General features: G+C 40.9%; 1 protein-coding gene across 2 annotated transcripts in view; it reads left to right on the forward strand.

The window, feature by feature from the left end:
* Positions 1 to 17,186, forward strand: part of map2k6 (mitogen-activated protein kinase kinase 6) — a 52,171-nt gene that overhangs the window by 31,423 nt on the left and 3,562 nt on the right. For both annotated transcript variants that reach the window (NM_001136549.1, XM_014211405.3), the window contains exons 2-9: positions 39 to 102; positions 3,975 to 4,023; positions 5,006 to 5,119; positions 5,478 to 5,597; positions 12,042 to 12,158; positions 13,078 to 13,129; positions 13,984 to 14,111; positions 15,025 to 15,102. In NM_001136549.1, coding sequence (NP_001130021.1) covers positions 39 to 102; positions 3,975 to 4,023; positions 5,006 to 5,119; positions 5,478 to 5,597; positions 12,042 to 12,158; positions 13,078 to 13,129; positions 13,984 to 14,111; positions 15,025 to 15,102 — 722 coding nt within the window. The remainder of the gene's footprint in view (positions 1 to 38; positions 103 to 3,974; positions 4,024 to 5,005; positions 5,120 to 5,477; positions 5,598 to 12,041; positions 12,159 to 13,077; positions 13,130 to 13,983; positions 14,112 to 15,024; positions 15,103 to 17,186) is intronic.

A 17,186-nucleotide genomic window follows, 5' to 3' on the forward strand; every position in this document is an offset into this window, starting at 1 on the left:
ACAAGTTGTTTATTGCTGTCCTTTCTGTCTCCCTCCAGGTAAGAGGAAGCCCGTGCTCCCGCTCTCCAAGGACGTGTTTGAGCAGCCTCCTGCTGCTGCCACGTAAGACTTTCAGTCTTATTTATCTGCTTTATATGACAACTCTTTGTGTATTCCAACAACACTGTGTTATTCCCCTTGTGTAATTACAAAAAACGCTCACTATGCAATTAAAATGTGGTTACTAAAGTAGCCTAATAGTACCAAAATTGTATTAACATGTCGTTACTAGTGTAATTACAATGTTACTTGAGTACAAAGGTACAAGAGCAACTTAATATATTAATATAACGTGTTCCCCTGTTTTTTATGATACATGATAATATGAATGTCTTGTTTTGCACACTTTGTACAAAATAATAAAATGCAGGACGACAGGATCTTTATAAAACATAGCTATACTTTATTAACTAAACTCTGGTGTAACAGATGTGATTGTATTCTCTTTTGCGTTGTGTAATACGTGAAAGAAGGTCACGTATTGGTCCCAGTTGCTCTGACATAGAATGAGCACATAAGATGTGCGACTTGCACCAAGATGACTGCTGTAGCATGGATCGCCTGCACAGAATTATCAGACTGAGGAAAAATGAATAATATACTCTATCGGTCAAAAGTTTTAGAACACCTACTCATTCAAGGCTTTTTCTTTATTTTGACAATTTTCTACATTGTAGAATAATAGTGAAGACATAAAAACTATGAAATAACACATATGGAATCATGTACTGTAGTAAATATGTTTTATATTTGAGATTCTTCAAATAGCCACCCTTTGCCTTAATGACAGCTTTGCACACTCTTGGCATTCTCTCAACCAGCTTCATGAGGTAATCACCTGGAATGCATTTCAATTAACAGGTGTGCCTTTTTAAAAGTTAATTTATGGAATTTATTTTCTTGCTAATCAGTTGTGTTATGACAGAAGATAGACCTATTTGGTAAAAGACCAAGTCCATATTATGGCAAGAACAGCTCAAATAAGCAAACCGAAACAACAGTCCATCATTACTTTAAGACATGAAGGTCAGTCATTCCGGAACATTTCAAGAACTTTGAAAGTTTCTTCAAGTGCAGTCGCAAAAACCATCAAGCGCTATGATGAAACTGGCTCTCATGAGGACCACCACAGGAATGGAAGACCCAGAGATACCTCTGCTGCATAGGATAAGTTCATAAGAGTTACCAGTGTCAGAAATTGCAGCCTAAATAAACTATTCACGGAGTTCAAGTAACAGACACATCTCAACATCAACTGTTCAGAGGAGACTAGGTTAATCAGGCCTTCAGGGTCGAAATGCTGCAAAGAAACCGCTACTAAAGGACACCAATAAAAAGGAGAGACTTGCTTGGGCCAAGAAACACGAGCAATGGACATTAGACTGCTGGAAATTTGTCCTTTGGTCTAGAGTTCAAATGGGAGATTTTTGGTTCCAACCGCTGTGTCTGTGAACGAATGACCTCCGCATGTGTGTTTCCCACTGTAAAGCATGGAGGAGGAGGTAATATGGTGTGGGGGTGCTTTGCTGGTGACACTGTCTGATTTTATTTACAATTCAAGGCACACTTAACCAGCATGGCTACCACAGCATTCTGCAGCGATACACCATCCCATCTGGTTTGGGCTTAGTGGGACTATCATTCTTTTTTTTTTTAAGGGAACTCCTTCAAGACTGTTGGAAAAGCATTCCAGTTGAAGCTGGTTGAGAGAATGCCAAGAGTGTGCAAAGCTGTCATCAAGGCAAAGGGTGGCTATTTGAAGATTCTCAAATGTAAAATATATTTTCATTTAACACTTTCTTGGTTACTACATGATTCCATTTGTGTTATTTCATAGTGTTGATGTCTTCACTATTATTCTACAATGTAGAAAATAGTAAAATATTAATATAAAGGTGTTCTAAAACTTTTGACCGGTAGTGTAACTATAACAAAATACAAAACACAATATGTATAAATACCTGAAAGAGACAAAGATTGAGCACATAAGATGTGTGACATGCACCAATATTGCTGCTGTAGCATGGATCTGACTTGCACCAAGATGGCTGCTGTAGCATGGATCTGACTTGCACCGAGATGGCTGCTGTAGCATGAATCTGACTTGCACCAAGATGGCTGCTGTAGCATGAATCTGACTTGCACCAAGATGGCTGCTGTAGCATGAATCTGACATGCACCAAGATGGCTGCTGTAGCATGGATCTGACTTGCACCAAGATGGCTGCTGTAACATGGATCTGACATGCACCAAGACGGCTGCTGTAGCATGGATCTGACATGCACCAAGATGGCTGCAGTAACATGGATCTGACATGCGCCAAGATGGCTGCTGTAGCATGGATCTGCAGCAAGGAGAAACTACCATGTATGAATCGTGCGCTAAATACTACCACCATGACTTCAACAGAGCATGCTAGCTAATCGCTCATATAGCAATCCAGTCAAAATGCATGGCTAGAATTACATCAAACTGTATATTATGCACCAATTAATGTACGTGTTGAACTCATAAACATCGTAAATATGAAAACAGAACACAGCACTTGAAATCATGACCTACTGCCTGCACAGAATTATCGGGCTGGAAAGAATTTGTTCGATCTCCCCCTATCTGTAAGCGCAGCAAATTACATTACACCTTATTGACGTCTGACTTGAACCAACCAATTAAAATACGTAAACATTAAATACACATTTTTGCAGTGGCAAGTGGAACCTTAAATAACCACGTTACGCTGGTATGTTCGTGTCTCCGGCCATGATGAACTGCAATAACCTCACGACCTGGTTGGTCTTAACCAATCATAGCACAGTATGATATGACAGCAGAATGCAACCCATTTTAGATTAAGTATGTTTCACATGAATATTACAGGATACAATGCTGCTCAATCAACTTAATGATCATAAAGATGTCACTGATGACTCTGTTTCCTCCCATGACTAATGAGGATAGAGGAGGCTAGTTAGAGATGACCTTTTGGATGCGTTCACATACTGTTATATTTGGCGCAATGCCCCAGTGAATATTGTTGATGGAGCACATTTTCACTGTCAAAAAGAAGATAACTCTGGACTAATGCTCAGTTTCTTACATTAACATTTAGGCTACATGCAGTTATTCACATTAAATATGTAAATCATAATGAATTAATGCATACCAGGGTTGGGGTCCATTCTGAATTGAGTTGCAAATTGCTCTATAATTTAAATTAAATGATTGAATTTGAATATCATTGGAATTTAATTTGTTTTAAAGAAAGAATTTATTTCAATGAAATCCAAATGGCTTATTTATTCTACACGTCACCAAATAAATGTTTATTTTGACATCATATATGGTCAGCAATGCCATGCAGCATAAGGTTAAAATGTTTCATTTTTAAAACTCAATTTAAGCAATTTAAAATAATTACAGAGGTCTGGAAATATTCTAAGATCATGTTGTGTGTTGTCTATAATAATGAATAATTCCCTTAACGTTTTTAAATATCAGAAGATGAAAAAATCCCAGAATGCATTAGATCGAACACTGCCGTATGCAAGGGAACAATCTAACATCTCTTGACAAAGAAGAAAAATACAGTTTGACATCTGAATTATAATCAAATTAATATTTGAAATGGTATGTGTATTTTTTTGCATTAATAAGTGGCATATCCTTTCGATAAACTATTTGTCAAATGAATGAGAATTTCATGGTTCACGTCTCAGTTGAATTGGTTTAAATTAATTACATTTTACTTCAATTCAAATTTTTTGTATCTTGTGGTGTGTGGCCAATTCAAATTCATTGTCTGAATTTAATTAAATTAATAATTAATATAAATATATTAACTTAATTCAGAAATTCCAAATTTACCCCAACCCTGATGAATACAGAAAATGTTGCACATAAACTTTTTTTTATCCTAACAACTGTCTACCTTACAGACCCCCAAGAGATTTGGATTCGAAAGCTTGTGTGACCATCGGAGAGAAGGTACCTCATCTAGTTAATGTTCAGTATGCTATCTCTTACTGTCACATTCTTACCTTTCGTCTACCACTATGTTCTTTCCCACACATGTTCCTTTGACAAAACCTTTATATAAAACTGAAGAACTTACATAAACATACGTTTTTACATCTGTGTATAGTTGTTCTAACCTCTGTATACTTTAGGTTGAGTTAGGTCCTCTGTCTGTGGTCTGGATGCAGAAAGCTGAAAGCTTGGCTCAATTAAGGGTCTGTGAGCCATAAAGAACGGCCTAGCAAACATTATGACCCAGATTGAACACTTCTGATTGTAGGCAGACTGGAATGTGCTTTACTGCCTGACGGGCAGTAAAAATATTTATTTTAAACTCATCAAATAAGTGGAATTTTCCATTGGCAAAGATGCAAGGTTTTTTTGTCTTACAATATAGCCTGAAGTCAAAGTCAGGGCAGCAATTTATTTTTTGGTTCTTGTATAAAGTGTAAGAAAAAAAATGGTCCCATGATTTACGTAAACTATTCTTTCAGATGAAAAGGGGCATTTGTGGTGTCTTTGGACTCAACCCATCAATCCCTTAGAAGAGACTATATACAGTATTTAGTGTTTCAATGTACAAAGCTTTCCATGATGATAAAAAACTTGGGTTGGTGTAGATGTTTAAACAAAGACATAGCGCAGAGCCAAGCAGCACTCTTAAACAAAGAGAATAAGAGATACTCCCACCTAAAATGACCCCGTATGTTGGTAGATTAGGATTTGGTGTTTCTTTTCGTGTTTGTCGCTCTCTGTTTCTGTTTGTTTGCACAAGATGAGGATTGGGTACCAATCAATCAATATTTTTGTCCCTCTTTTTGTATTCATTGATTACTTCAACTATGGGAGAAGTAAGGGAAGGAAGGGAGATTTTTACCCAGTCTTGCTCTCTCATTGCATCACCGTGTTTGAATCCAGCCTGACATGGTACTCTCCCGTCTGTCCTGTGCAGAACTTTGTGGTGAAGGCCGATGACCTGGAGCAAATCGACGAGCTGGGAAGAGGGGCGTATGGTGTGGTGGACAAGATGAGGCACATGCCCAGTGGCTTGATCATGGCAGTGAAGGTATGTGAGATTTGATGATGTAATTGATGTTCGCTTTCAGGAGATCTAGGTCAGGTTACTATAGCAAAAGCACTTATACAGGCAGCCTAATTCTGATCTTTTTCCCCAATAATTGGTATTTTGACCAATCAGGTCAGTTATTTTGCCAATAATTGGGCAAAAGATCAGATTTGGGCTGCCTGTGTTAACGCAGCAATAGTGACAGCTGTTGATGTAATACATTGGATGGATGGATGGATGGATGGATGGATGGATGGATGGATGGATGGATGGATGGATGGATGGATGGATGGATGGATGGATGGATGGATGGACTTGATTTGTTGATTGATTTGATGTCCTTTCGCTCCCACCCTAGAGGATCCGTGCCACAGTGAACACCCAGGAACAGAAGAGACTGCTGATGGACCTGGACATCTCAATGAGGACAGTAGACTGCTTCTACACAGTCACTTTCTACGGCGCACTCTTCAGAGAGGTAACTAGCTACTTTATAATAACAATAATACTTAGACATTATAGGGCGTTTTTCTTAACCTGTCTGGGCTAGGGGGCAGTATTTTCACGGCCGGATGAAAAACGTACCCAATTTAAACAGGTTACTACTCTGGCCCAGAAACTAGAATATGCATATTATTAGTAGATTTGGATAGAAAACACTCTGAAGTTTCTAAAACTGTTTGAATGGTGTCTGTGAGTATAACAGAACTCATATGGCAGGCAAGAACCTGAGAAAATTCCAAGCAGGAAGTGGAAAGTCTGAGAATTGTAGTTCTTCTTTTGATTCTCTATCGAAGCTACAGTGTCTGTGGGGGACGTTGCACTTTCTAAGGCTTCCATTGGCTGTCTAAAGCCTTCAGAAAGTGGTTTGAGCATTTTCCTGCCACTGGGCAGATAATAGGAGCTCATTCACTGAGTGGTCTGCCTGGCAACAAAGGGATTGGATATGCGTGGTCACGCGAGCACGCCGTTCCTTCTTTTTCTTCTTGAATCAATATGCTATTGTCCGGTTGGAATATTATCGCAATTTTACGTTAAATATACCATAAAGATTGATTTTAAACAGCGTTTGATATGCTTCTAAGTTCGGTAATGGAACATTTTGACTTTTCGTCTCTCATTCCGCGCTCGCGCGTTATGTCTTTGGATAAGTGATCTGTACGCACGAACAAAACGGAGGTATTTGTACATAAATATGGATTATTTCGAACAAAAACAACATTTCTTGTGGAAGTAGCAGTCCTGGGAGTGCATTCGGACGAAGATCAGCAAAGGTAAGAGAATATTTCGAATACTCATTCTGAGTTTAGGTTGCGCCGAACTTGGCGGGTGTCTGAATAGCACATCATGATGGCTGAGCTATGTACTCAGAATATTGAAAAATGTGCTTTCTCCGTAAAGCTATTTCAAAATCTGACACAGCGGTTGCATCCAGGTGTAGTCTATCTATAATTCTTTAAATAATTGTTATATATACTGCTCAAAAAAATAAAGGGATCTGAATGAAAGAAATAATCTTATTAAATACTTTTTTCTTTACATAGTTGAATGTGCTGACAACAAAATCACACAAAAATAATCAATGGAAATCCAATTTATCAACCCATGGAGGTCTGGATTTGGAGTCACACTCAAAATTAAAGTGGAAAACCACACTACAGGCTGATCCAACTTTGATGTAATGTCCTTAAAACAAGTCAAAATGAGGCTCAGTAGTGTGTGTGGCCTCCACGTGCCTGCATGACCTCCCTACAACGCCTGGGCATGCTCCTGATGAGGTGGCGGATGGTCTCCTGAGGGATCTCCTCCCAGACCTGGACTAAAGGACAGTATGTGGTGCAACGTGGCGTTGGTGGATGGAGCGAGACATGATGTCCCAGATGTGCTCAATTGGATTCAGGTCTGGGGAACGGGCGGGCCAGTCCATAGCATCAATGCCTTCCTCTTGCAGGAACTGCTGACACACTCCAGCCACATGAGGTCTAGCATTGTCTTGCATTAGGAGGGACCCAGGGCCAACCGCACCAGCATATGGTCTCACAAGGGGTCTGAGGATCTCATCTCGGTACCTAATGGCAGTCAGGCTACCTCTGGCGAGCACATAGAGGGCTGTGCGGCCCCCCAAAGAAATGCCACCCCACACCATGACTGACCCACCGCCAAACCGGTCATGCTGGAGGATGTTGCAGGCAGCAGAACGTTCTCCACGGCGTCTCCAGACTCTGTCACGTCTGTCACATGTGCTCAGTGTGAACCTGCTTTCATCTGTGAAGAGCACAGGGCGCCAGTGGCGAATTTGCCAATCTTGGTGTTCTCTGGCAAATGCCTAACGTCCTGCACGGTGTTGGGCTGTAAGCACAACCCCCACCTGTGGACTTCGGGCCCTCATACCACCCTCATGGAGTCTGTTTCTGACCGTTTGAGCAGACATACATGCACATTTGTGGCCTGCTGGAGGTCATTTTGCAGGGCTCTGGCAATGCTTCTCCTGCTCCTCCTTGCACAAAGGCGGAGGTAGTGGTCCTGCTGCTGGGGTGTTGCCCTCCTACGGCCTCCTCCACATCTCCTGATGTACTGGCCTGTCTCCTGGTAGCGCCTCCATGCTCTGGACACTACGCTGACAGACACAGCAAACCTTCTTGCCACAGCTCGCATTGATGTGCCATCCTGGATGAGCTGCACTACCTGAGCCACTTGTGTGGGTTGTAGACTCCGTCTCATGCTACCACTAGAGTGAAAGCACCGCCAGCATTCAAATGTGACCAAAACATCAGCCAGGAAGCATAGGAACTGAGAAGTGGTCTGTTGTCCCCACCTGCAGAACCACTCCTTTATTGGGGGTGTCTTGCGAATTGCCTATAATTTCCACCTGTTGTCTATTCCATTTGCACAACAGCATGTGAAATGTATTGTCAATCAGTGTTGCTTCCTAAGTGGACAGTTTGATTTCACAGAAGTGTGATTGACTTGAAGTTACATTGTGTTGTCTAAGTGTTCCCTTTATTTTTTTGAGCAGTGTATTTTGTCAACATTTATGATGAGTATTTTTGTAAATTGATGTGCACATTCACCGGCAGTTTTGGTGGGAATACATTTTCTGAACATCACACGCCAATGTAAAATTCTGTTTTTGGATATAAATATGAACTTTATCGAACAAAACATACATGTATTGTGTAACATAATGTCCTAGGAGTGTCATCTGATGAAGATCGTCAAAGGTTAGTGCTTCATTTAGCTGTGTTTTGGGTTTTATTGACACATGTCCTTGCTTGGAAAATGGCTGTGTGATTATTTTTGTCTATGTACTCTCCTAACATAATCTAATGTTTTGCTTTCGCTGTAAAGACTTTTTGAAATCGGACAATGTGGTTATATCAAGGAGAAGTGTATTTTTAAAATGGTGTAAAAATAGTTGTATGTTTGAGAAAGTTGAATTATGCCATTTTGTTGTTTTTGAATTTGCCGCCCTGATATTTCACTGGCTGTGTCCCGCAGGTGGGACGCTAGCGTCCCACCTAGCCCATAGACGTTAAACCCAAATACGCTTTACAATAAACAGCATATTTGTTTATTCAGTCCCCAAACGTTTTTGCAATTGCAAAAGCTACTCTTTATGGGATTTTCCTACTGACTTAGTTTATTTCTATAAGGAACATAGGCTTCCTACAATGTCATTACAAAGATGTCAGAGGACAGAGCCTTGTAGATATGCTGTTAAGTATATTGGCACCCTTGCAATTTCAAACGGAGTGCAATGAATCAGAATGTTCTGTTTTCTCTTTTTAAAACAGGCTATTTTTACCCTGTAAACAAATAAAAGAGGATTCCTCAAGGGTTCTATGGTAAAGGGGATTGTTCTTTGTGGAGCAATAATGACTAAAATAGTCCTTTGAGCTCTTTAATGGTTCTTTGCAATTCAGAAAAGTGTTCTTTCATCTTTGAGTTATAATTCAAATGAAGGGGCGGTGGCTCATTTAAAGCTGCTGGCAAACGGAGGAAAGTGCTGTTTGAATGAATGCTTTCGAGCCTGCTGCTGCCTACCACCGCTCAGTCAGACTGCTCTTTCAAATCATAGACTTAATTATAATATAATAACACACAGAAATACGAGCCTTAGGTCATTAATATAGTAAAATCCGGAAACTATCATTTAGAAAACAAACGTTTATTCTTTCAGTGAAATACGGAACCGTTCCGTATTTTATCTAACTGGTGGCATCCATAAGTCTAAATATTGCTGTTACATTGCACAACCTTCAATGTTATGTCATAATTACGTTAAATTCTGGCAAATTAGTTCGCAACGAGCCAGGCGGCCCAAACTGTTGCATATACCCTGGCTCTGCGTGCAATGAACGCAAGAGAAGTGACACAATTTCCCTAGTTTAATATTGCCTGCTAACATGAATTTATTTTAACTAAATATGCAGGTTTAAAAATATATACTTCTGTGTATTGATTTTAAGAAAGGCATTGAGGTTTATGGTTAGGAACGTTCGTGCAACGATTGTGTTTTTTTTTCGCAAATGCGCTTTTGTTAAATCATCCCGCGTTTGGCGAAGTTGGCTGTCTTTGTTAGGAAGAAATAGTCTTCAAACAGTTCGCAACATGCTAGGCGGCCCAAACTACTGCATATACCCTGACTCTGTTGCACAGAACGCAAGAGAAGTGGCACAATTTCCCTAGTTAAAAGAAATTCATGTTAGCAGGCAATATTAACTAAATATGCAGGTTTAAAAATATATACTTGTGTATTGATTTTAAGAAAGGCGTTGATGGTTATGGTTAGGTACACATTGGTACAACGACAGTGCTTTTTTCGTGAATGCGCTTGTTAAATCACCCGTTTGGTGACGTAGGCTGTGATTCAATGATAAATTAAGATAAACTAGTAATATCATCAACCATGTGTAGTTAACTAGTGATTATGTTAAGATTGATTGTTTTTTATAAGATACATTTAATGCTAGCTAGCACCTTACCTTGGCTCCTTGCTGCACTCGCATAACAGGTAGTCAGCCTGCCACGCAGTCTCCTCGTGGAGTGCAATGTAATCGGCCATGATCGGTGTCCAGAAATGCCGATTACCGATTTGTTATGAAAACTTGAAATCGGCCCCAATTAATCGGCCATTCCGATTAATCGGTTGACCTCTAGTAAGCAACTCCAGTGTAGATTTGGCCTTGTGTTTTAGGTTTTTGTCCTACTGAAAGGTGAAATCGTCTTCCAGTGTCTGTTGGAAATATTGCTGAGCGATTAACCTACTTTTTTTGGGAGGGGGGGTTATTAAACAACAAATTGAATGACGTCGTTTCAGTTACTTGAATTCCATTTAGTTCTGTTTTTGTGAGCACGTTTCTATAGAGAGAAATCAAATCATTCACGAGAGAAATTAAGTCAAGAAGTATATGGGACACTGGGCTGAAGGGAGTTGTAGTGATTTTTTCTTCATAATCAAACCGAACTGACCTCAAAAAGCACTAATCGCAGACTGAACCAGGTTTTTCTCTTGGATTTTGCCTATGTTTATAGCTGTATTCCATATTTTTTTTAATCCTAAAAACCTCCCTAGGCCTTGCCGATGACAAGCATACCGTAACATGATGCAGCCACCACCATGCTTGAAAATATGAAGAGTGGTACTCAGTAAAGTGTTTGCCAATTCGTTTTTTCAGTATTACTTAAGTGACTTGTAAACAGGATGCATGTTTTGGATACAAAAATAACTACAATGTTGTTGATCCATCCTCAGTTTTTTTCATATCACAACCATTAAACTCTGTAATGTTTAAAAATCATCATTGGCCTCATGGAGAAATCCCTGAACGGTTTCCTTCCTCTCCGGCAACTGAGTTAAGAAGGGCACCTGTATCTTTGTAGTGACTGGGTGTATTGATACACCATCCAAACCCTAATTAATAACTTCAACATTTTGATTTTGATATTTTTACACATCTACCAATCCGTGCTCTTTTTGTGATGCATTGAAAAACCTCCCTGGTCTTTGTGGTTGAATATCTGGTTGAAATTCACTGCTCGATTGAGGAACCTTACAGATTATTGCATGTGTGGGGTACAGAGATGGGGTAATCATTCAAAAATCATGTTAACCACTGTTATTGAACACGGATTGAGCCCATGCAACTTATTAAGTGATTTGTTAAGCACATTTTTACTCCTGAACTTATTTAGGCTTGCCATAACAAAGGGGTTGCAAAGGGGTTGCATGATTTTTTTGTCCAGAACATTTTTGACTTTGTGGCCAGTTGTAAATTAAACAAATACAAGTGTAAACAACAAATGTTTTTTAATTTAAAATTATTTTAGGAGAAACAGAATTGTGCATCGGTGTCAATATATTTGGCCGCATCTGTATGTTCATAGAGGCAGGTACTTAGTTACTAACTTAGTCCTCTTCCTAACGATATGGAACATAAGGCTTCCTACACTGCCATTACAGCCTTGAATTATACAATGACATTGTACTCTATGATGTGCTGCCATTCAGACCGGTACCATAGAGATGTGGGAGGGCATAGCTTTTTATGTTGTAGTCAACATAAACAAATAAAGAATTCCAGATTTTTCCGGATGTAGTTGCCTTCCTCCTGAAGAGAAAGAGTGTTCCACAGGATATCCCTCCACAGCAGAGCACATTAGAAAAAGCTCTTTCCTGTTAGTCGAACCGTGTGTCAGGAATGTAGTCCGACTCTGTTGTGTTTTTCCAATCTCTCCCTCAACCCCTCTCTCCATCATTCTGTCTTCCCCCTTTCCATTTCTTTTTCTTTCTATCTCCAATCTCTCTACCCCTCTCCCCATCTATCCATCTCCCCCTTTCGACTCCCTCCACCATCTCTCCATCTGTACATCATACTGTATCCTCCACTATCTGAAAGATTGCCCCTTGTTATGTAATCAGGGTGATGTGTGGATCTGTATGGAGCTGATGGACACTTCTCTGGATAAATTCTACAAGCAGGTGATAGATAAAGGCATGACCATCCCCGAGGACATACTGGGAAAGATGGCCGTCTCGGTGAGTAGGACTAGGGCCCAATCCAAATCGTCCCCTGCGCCCTATGTACAATCATACTTGTAGAAGTTTCACCATATTGCTTATACCAATCAAATCCTTTCATATCTCCACAAATGCATAGGGCATAGAGTTTAGGTGATGATTTGGGATTATATGGTAAAAGCATGCGTTTTCTTTTTGTTCCATCTTTGAAATGCAAGAGAAAGGCCATACATTGAGATAGGATTCTAGGTGTAATTTAGATGTTGTCCACAAGATGGCAGCAGTGTGTGCAAAGTTTCAGACTGATCCAGTGAAGAATTACATCACTAGACAATATGTTGTATCAATATAAATTCGGTTAATTTATAAATGTTCAAGTACATAACTATAGAGAACATACAAAAATGCTATGGTAATAAACAATTAAAGATTGCACACTCCCAGGAATGTAATACATGATGGATCATTAGCATCCCTACAGAATATACACTAACCTTCACACATCTAGATGGCTGGTCGGGGTGGGTGTGGAGCCAGAGACAACAGTGGGGTCAAACTGTAAAACCCAGTTCCTACATTTGAATATAAAAATGGATTTTATCAAACAAGTTACTCCGGTCCCGTAGAGGTTAATTCATATGAGTTATCAGTCAGCCTAGAGACCAAGATGAATAATACATGGGTTGGTTATGTGTAGGAATATACAGTATATTATGAACGTATTGTTCTCAGATCAGTCAGTCTCTAGACCAAGAGAAATAGCCTATTACTGTACGTGGTATACATGTAGTCGACTAAATGTGTTAATTCATGCTAGATGCTTAATATAGTAAGAATTAATAAATAATAGATGCAACCATATGGATTCCCCAATCTCCTTCTCTTTCTGCTGATGTGTCGGTGTTCTGTTCTTATGTTCTAATCTCCCTGGTTACAGGTAGTGAAGGCTCTGGACCATCTGCACAGTAACTTGTCAGTGATCCACCGAGGTAACATCACAGAGTTAAATAAAACGTTTTATATTAAAATGTGTATATGTTACTGCCAAAAATAAAGGAAAGACTTGAGTAAATGATGGATACAAAGTATGTTGTGGTTCCTGAGTTAATTAAGCAATTAACATCCCATCATGCTTAGGGTCACGTTTAAAGGGTATGTGTATATGTGTCTCAGTCCCCAGATCTCAACCCAATTGAACACATATGGGAGATTCTGGAGCGGCGCTTGAGACAACGTTTTCCACCACCATCATCTGGAAAAATGGTGTTGCATCCTTCCAATAGAGTTCCAGACACTTGTCGAATCTATGCCGAGGTGCATTGAAGCTGTTCTGGCGGCGTGTGGTGGCCCAATGCCCTAATAAGACACAATGTTGGTGTTTCCTTTATTTTGGCAGTTACCTGTATTATGCATCTCTATGGGGTACACCTTAAAACAGTTGGACTAGTGTCCATCCTTTAAAACCATGTCTCACCAAAGGTCAAAGAGTCTATTTCTTGTGTCTAAAACCTCAGTGTTCCATGCGTCTGTTTCTGTATTAACATTGCATTTAGTAATTTAAGATGATTGCCGGTTACTAAAATAAAGTGAAAACTGCGCCTAGCCAGCGACCACAGTCCTGCTGCAAAAGTGTTTTGAGGGCTGTGTGTTTGAGACTGTTAACTGCTTCCCAGTTCTGTCACTGTGGCTAACTGACTCGGCAGATTAAATCAGTGATGACCCTGTTTCTCGTTCACTTCCGTCACACTCCTCTCTGTCTCTTCCATATCTCTCTTTCCTTCATCTCTCTCTCTCCTCTCTATATCCTTCCATCTCCTCTTTTTCTCTCCTCTCTCTCCCTCAGATGTGAAGCCATCAAACGTATTGATCAACACACAGGGCCAGGTGAAGATGTGTGACTTTGGGATCAGTGGTTACCTGGTGGACTCCGTGGCCAAGACCATAGACGCCGGCTGCAAGCCCTACATGGCGGTGAGTGGGTGTGTGGTAGTAGAGGTATAGGGGGTTTAAAATATATACAAAATAGATGTCTACTCAGTAAAATCGAACTATAAAGGATTTAGGCTTAAAGATGCTCATGAGCCAAGCGGGTCCCCAAAACTGTTGGACAGCTTTGTACGTCATCCAATTCCTATGATATGTTACGTCCTGCAAAAATAAATACATTTCCTACAATTCACATAACCTATTACGAATTCCAATTCATACAATATGTTACGATTTTTTTTTTACATTTAACCTTTATTTAACTAGGCAAGTCAGTTAAGAACAAATTCTTATTTACAATGACGGCCTACACCTGCCAAACCCGGATGACGCTGGGCCAATTGTGCACCACCCTATGGGACTCCCAATCATGGCCGGTTGTGATACAGCCTGGAATCGATCCAGGGTGTCTAGTGACACCTCAAGCACTGAGATGCAGTGCCTTAGACCACTGCGCCACTCAGGAGCCTAAATGCTGGCTCAGTGAATAACTGTTTACAGAACAGAGATATGATGTTCATGTTAATGAATTATTGTACAAGTTTGATTGAGCTGAGTTGACTGCTTGCTGCCTATATGTTTAAGTGCTACAGGTCTCTATGTTATGTCATTAGCCATGCCCTTTAATAACCGCAGTTAGCTTTTAACTGCTGTGTGCCCAAACAGTGTGTCCACAGAGCCTTTGATTGGCTGAGCAGTTTTTAGGGCCTGGTAGCACTCAGAGAACAGAATGGGTTGTGTGTGTTTGAGGTACAGATGATGGGGGAGTTTGGGTCGTCTAGGACAACTAATGTTAGTTTGCGATACTAAAGTGATATTATCCGGGTCTCGTGTGTGTGTGTGTGTGTGTGTGTGTGTGTGTGTGTGCGTGTGTGCGCGGTTCTGTTCTGTCCCCCAGCCAGAGAGGATCAACCCAGAGATTAATCAGAAAGGCTACAACGTCAAGTCTGACATTTGGAGTTTAGGAATCACTATGGTGAGTCTCTATTCAAATTTTTACTTATGCAGATTATTAATTTCTAATAAAAAAATTATGATTATTACACTAGTAGGCCTATATTATACACTGCTCAAAAAAATAAAGGGAACACTTAAACAACACAATGTAACTCCAAGTCAATCACACTTCTGTGAAATCAAACTGTCCACTTAGGAAGCAACACTGATTGACAATACATTTCACATGCTGTTGTGCAAATGGAATAGACAACAGGTGGAAATTATAGGCAATTAGCAAGACACCCCCAATAAAGGAGTGGTTCTGCACGTGGGGACTACAGACCACTTCTCAGTTCCTATGCTTCCTGGCTGATGTTTTGGTCACTTTTGAATGCTGGCGGTGCTTTCACTCTAGTGGTAGCATGAGACGGAGTCTACAACCCACACAAGTGGCTCAGGTAGTGCAGCTCATCCAGGATGGCACATCAATGTGAGCTGTGGCAAGAAGGTTTGCTGTGTCTGTCAGCGTAGTGTCCAGAGCATGGAGGCGCTACCAGGAGACAGGCCAGTACATCAGGAGACGTGGAGGAGGCCGTAGGAGGGCAACAACCCAGCAGCAGGACCGCTACCTCCGCCTTTGTGCAAGGAGGAGCAGGAGAAGCACTGCCAGAGCCCTGCAAAATGACCTCCAGCAGGCCACAAATGTGCATGTGTCTGCTCAAACGGTCAGAAACAGACTCCATGAGGGTGGTATGAGGGCCCGACGTCCACAGGTGGGGGTTGTGCTTACAGCCCAACACCGTGCAGGATGTTTGGCATTTGCCAGAGAACACCAAGATTGGCAAATTAGCCACTGGCGCCCTGTGCTCTTCACAGATGAAAGCAGGTTCACACTGAGCACGTGACAGACGTGACAGAGTCTGGAGACGCCGTGGAGAACGTTCTGCTGCCTGCAACATCCTCCAGCATGACCGGTTTGGCGGTGGGTCAGTCATGGTGTGGGGTGGCATTTCTTTGGTGGGCCGCACAACCCTCCATGTGCTCGCCAGAGGTAGCCTGACTGCCATTAGGTACCGAGATGAGATCCTCAGACCCCTTGTGAGACCATATGCTGGTGCGGTTGGCCCTGTGTTCCTCCTAATGCAAGACAATGCTAGACCTCATGTGGCTGGAGTGTGTCAGCAGTTCCTGCAAGAGGAAGGCATTGATGCTATGGACTGGCCCGCCCGTTCCCCAGACCTGAATCCAATTGAGCACATCTGGGACATCATGTCTCACTCCATCCACCAACGCCACGTTGCACCACAGACCGTCCAGGAGTTGGCGGATGCTTTAGTCCAGGTCTGGGAGGAGATCCCTCAGGAGACCATCCGCCACCTCATCAGGAGCATGCCCAGGCGTTGTAGGGAGGTCATACAGGCACGTGGAGGCCACACACACTACTGTGCCTCATTTTGACTTGTTTTAAGGACATTACATCAAAGTTGGATCAGCCTGTAGTGTGGTTTTCCACTTTATTTTTGAGTGTGACTCCAAATCCAGACCTCCATGGGTTGATAAATTGGATTTCCATTGATTATTTTTGTGTGATTTTGTTGTCAGCACATTCAACTATGTAAAGAAAAAAGTATTTAATAAGATTATTTCTTTCATTCAGATCTAGGTTGTGTTGTTTAAGTGTTCCCTTTATTTTTTTGAGCAGTATATTATTTATAAATGCTACAGTAACCACAGATTAAATGTTTTATTTTAGTTTTCCTGAGAGACATTTTGTACATTGCTAGTAATAGTCATAAGTGGAGAAATAAAAGTTATATTGATTTGAAATGAATTATTGTGCAAATAGAACATGTTTTTCATGTTCAAGAAAAGCCCTGCCTTCTTTCAGGGAGACAGGATGACCCTCTACTGCTCTGCTCCAGGAGAGCTGTTACATATTCCTCTCTCTCATTTGCACATCCTAAATTCTGTCACACCCAATAACAGTTTGGTGTCAAAAGAACATGTGATGATCTTCCAGCTGCCAATGGTACTTTTCAGAAATGTAACTGTCTAGGGCAGGGGTATTCAATTCTTAACCTCCGGAGACTGCTGGTTTTCTCTTCTACCTGATAATTAATT

The sequence above is a fragment of the Salmo salar genome, chromosome 01 (genome assembly GCF_965601325.2).
Source record: "Salmo salar chromosome 01, fSalSal1, whole genome shotgun sequence".
In the NCBI taxonomy this organism is placed as follows: domain Eukaryota; kingdom Metazoa; phylum Chordata; class Actinopteri; order Salmoniformes; family Salmonidae; genus Salmo; species Salmo salar.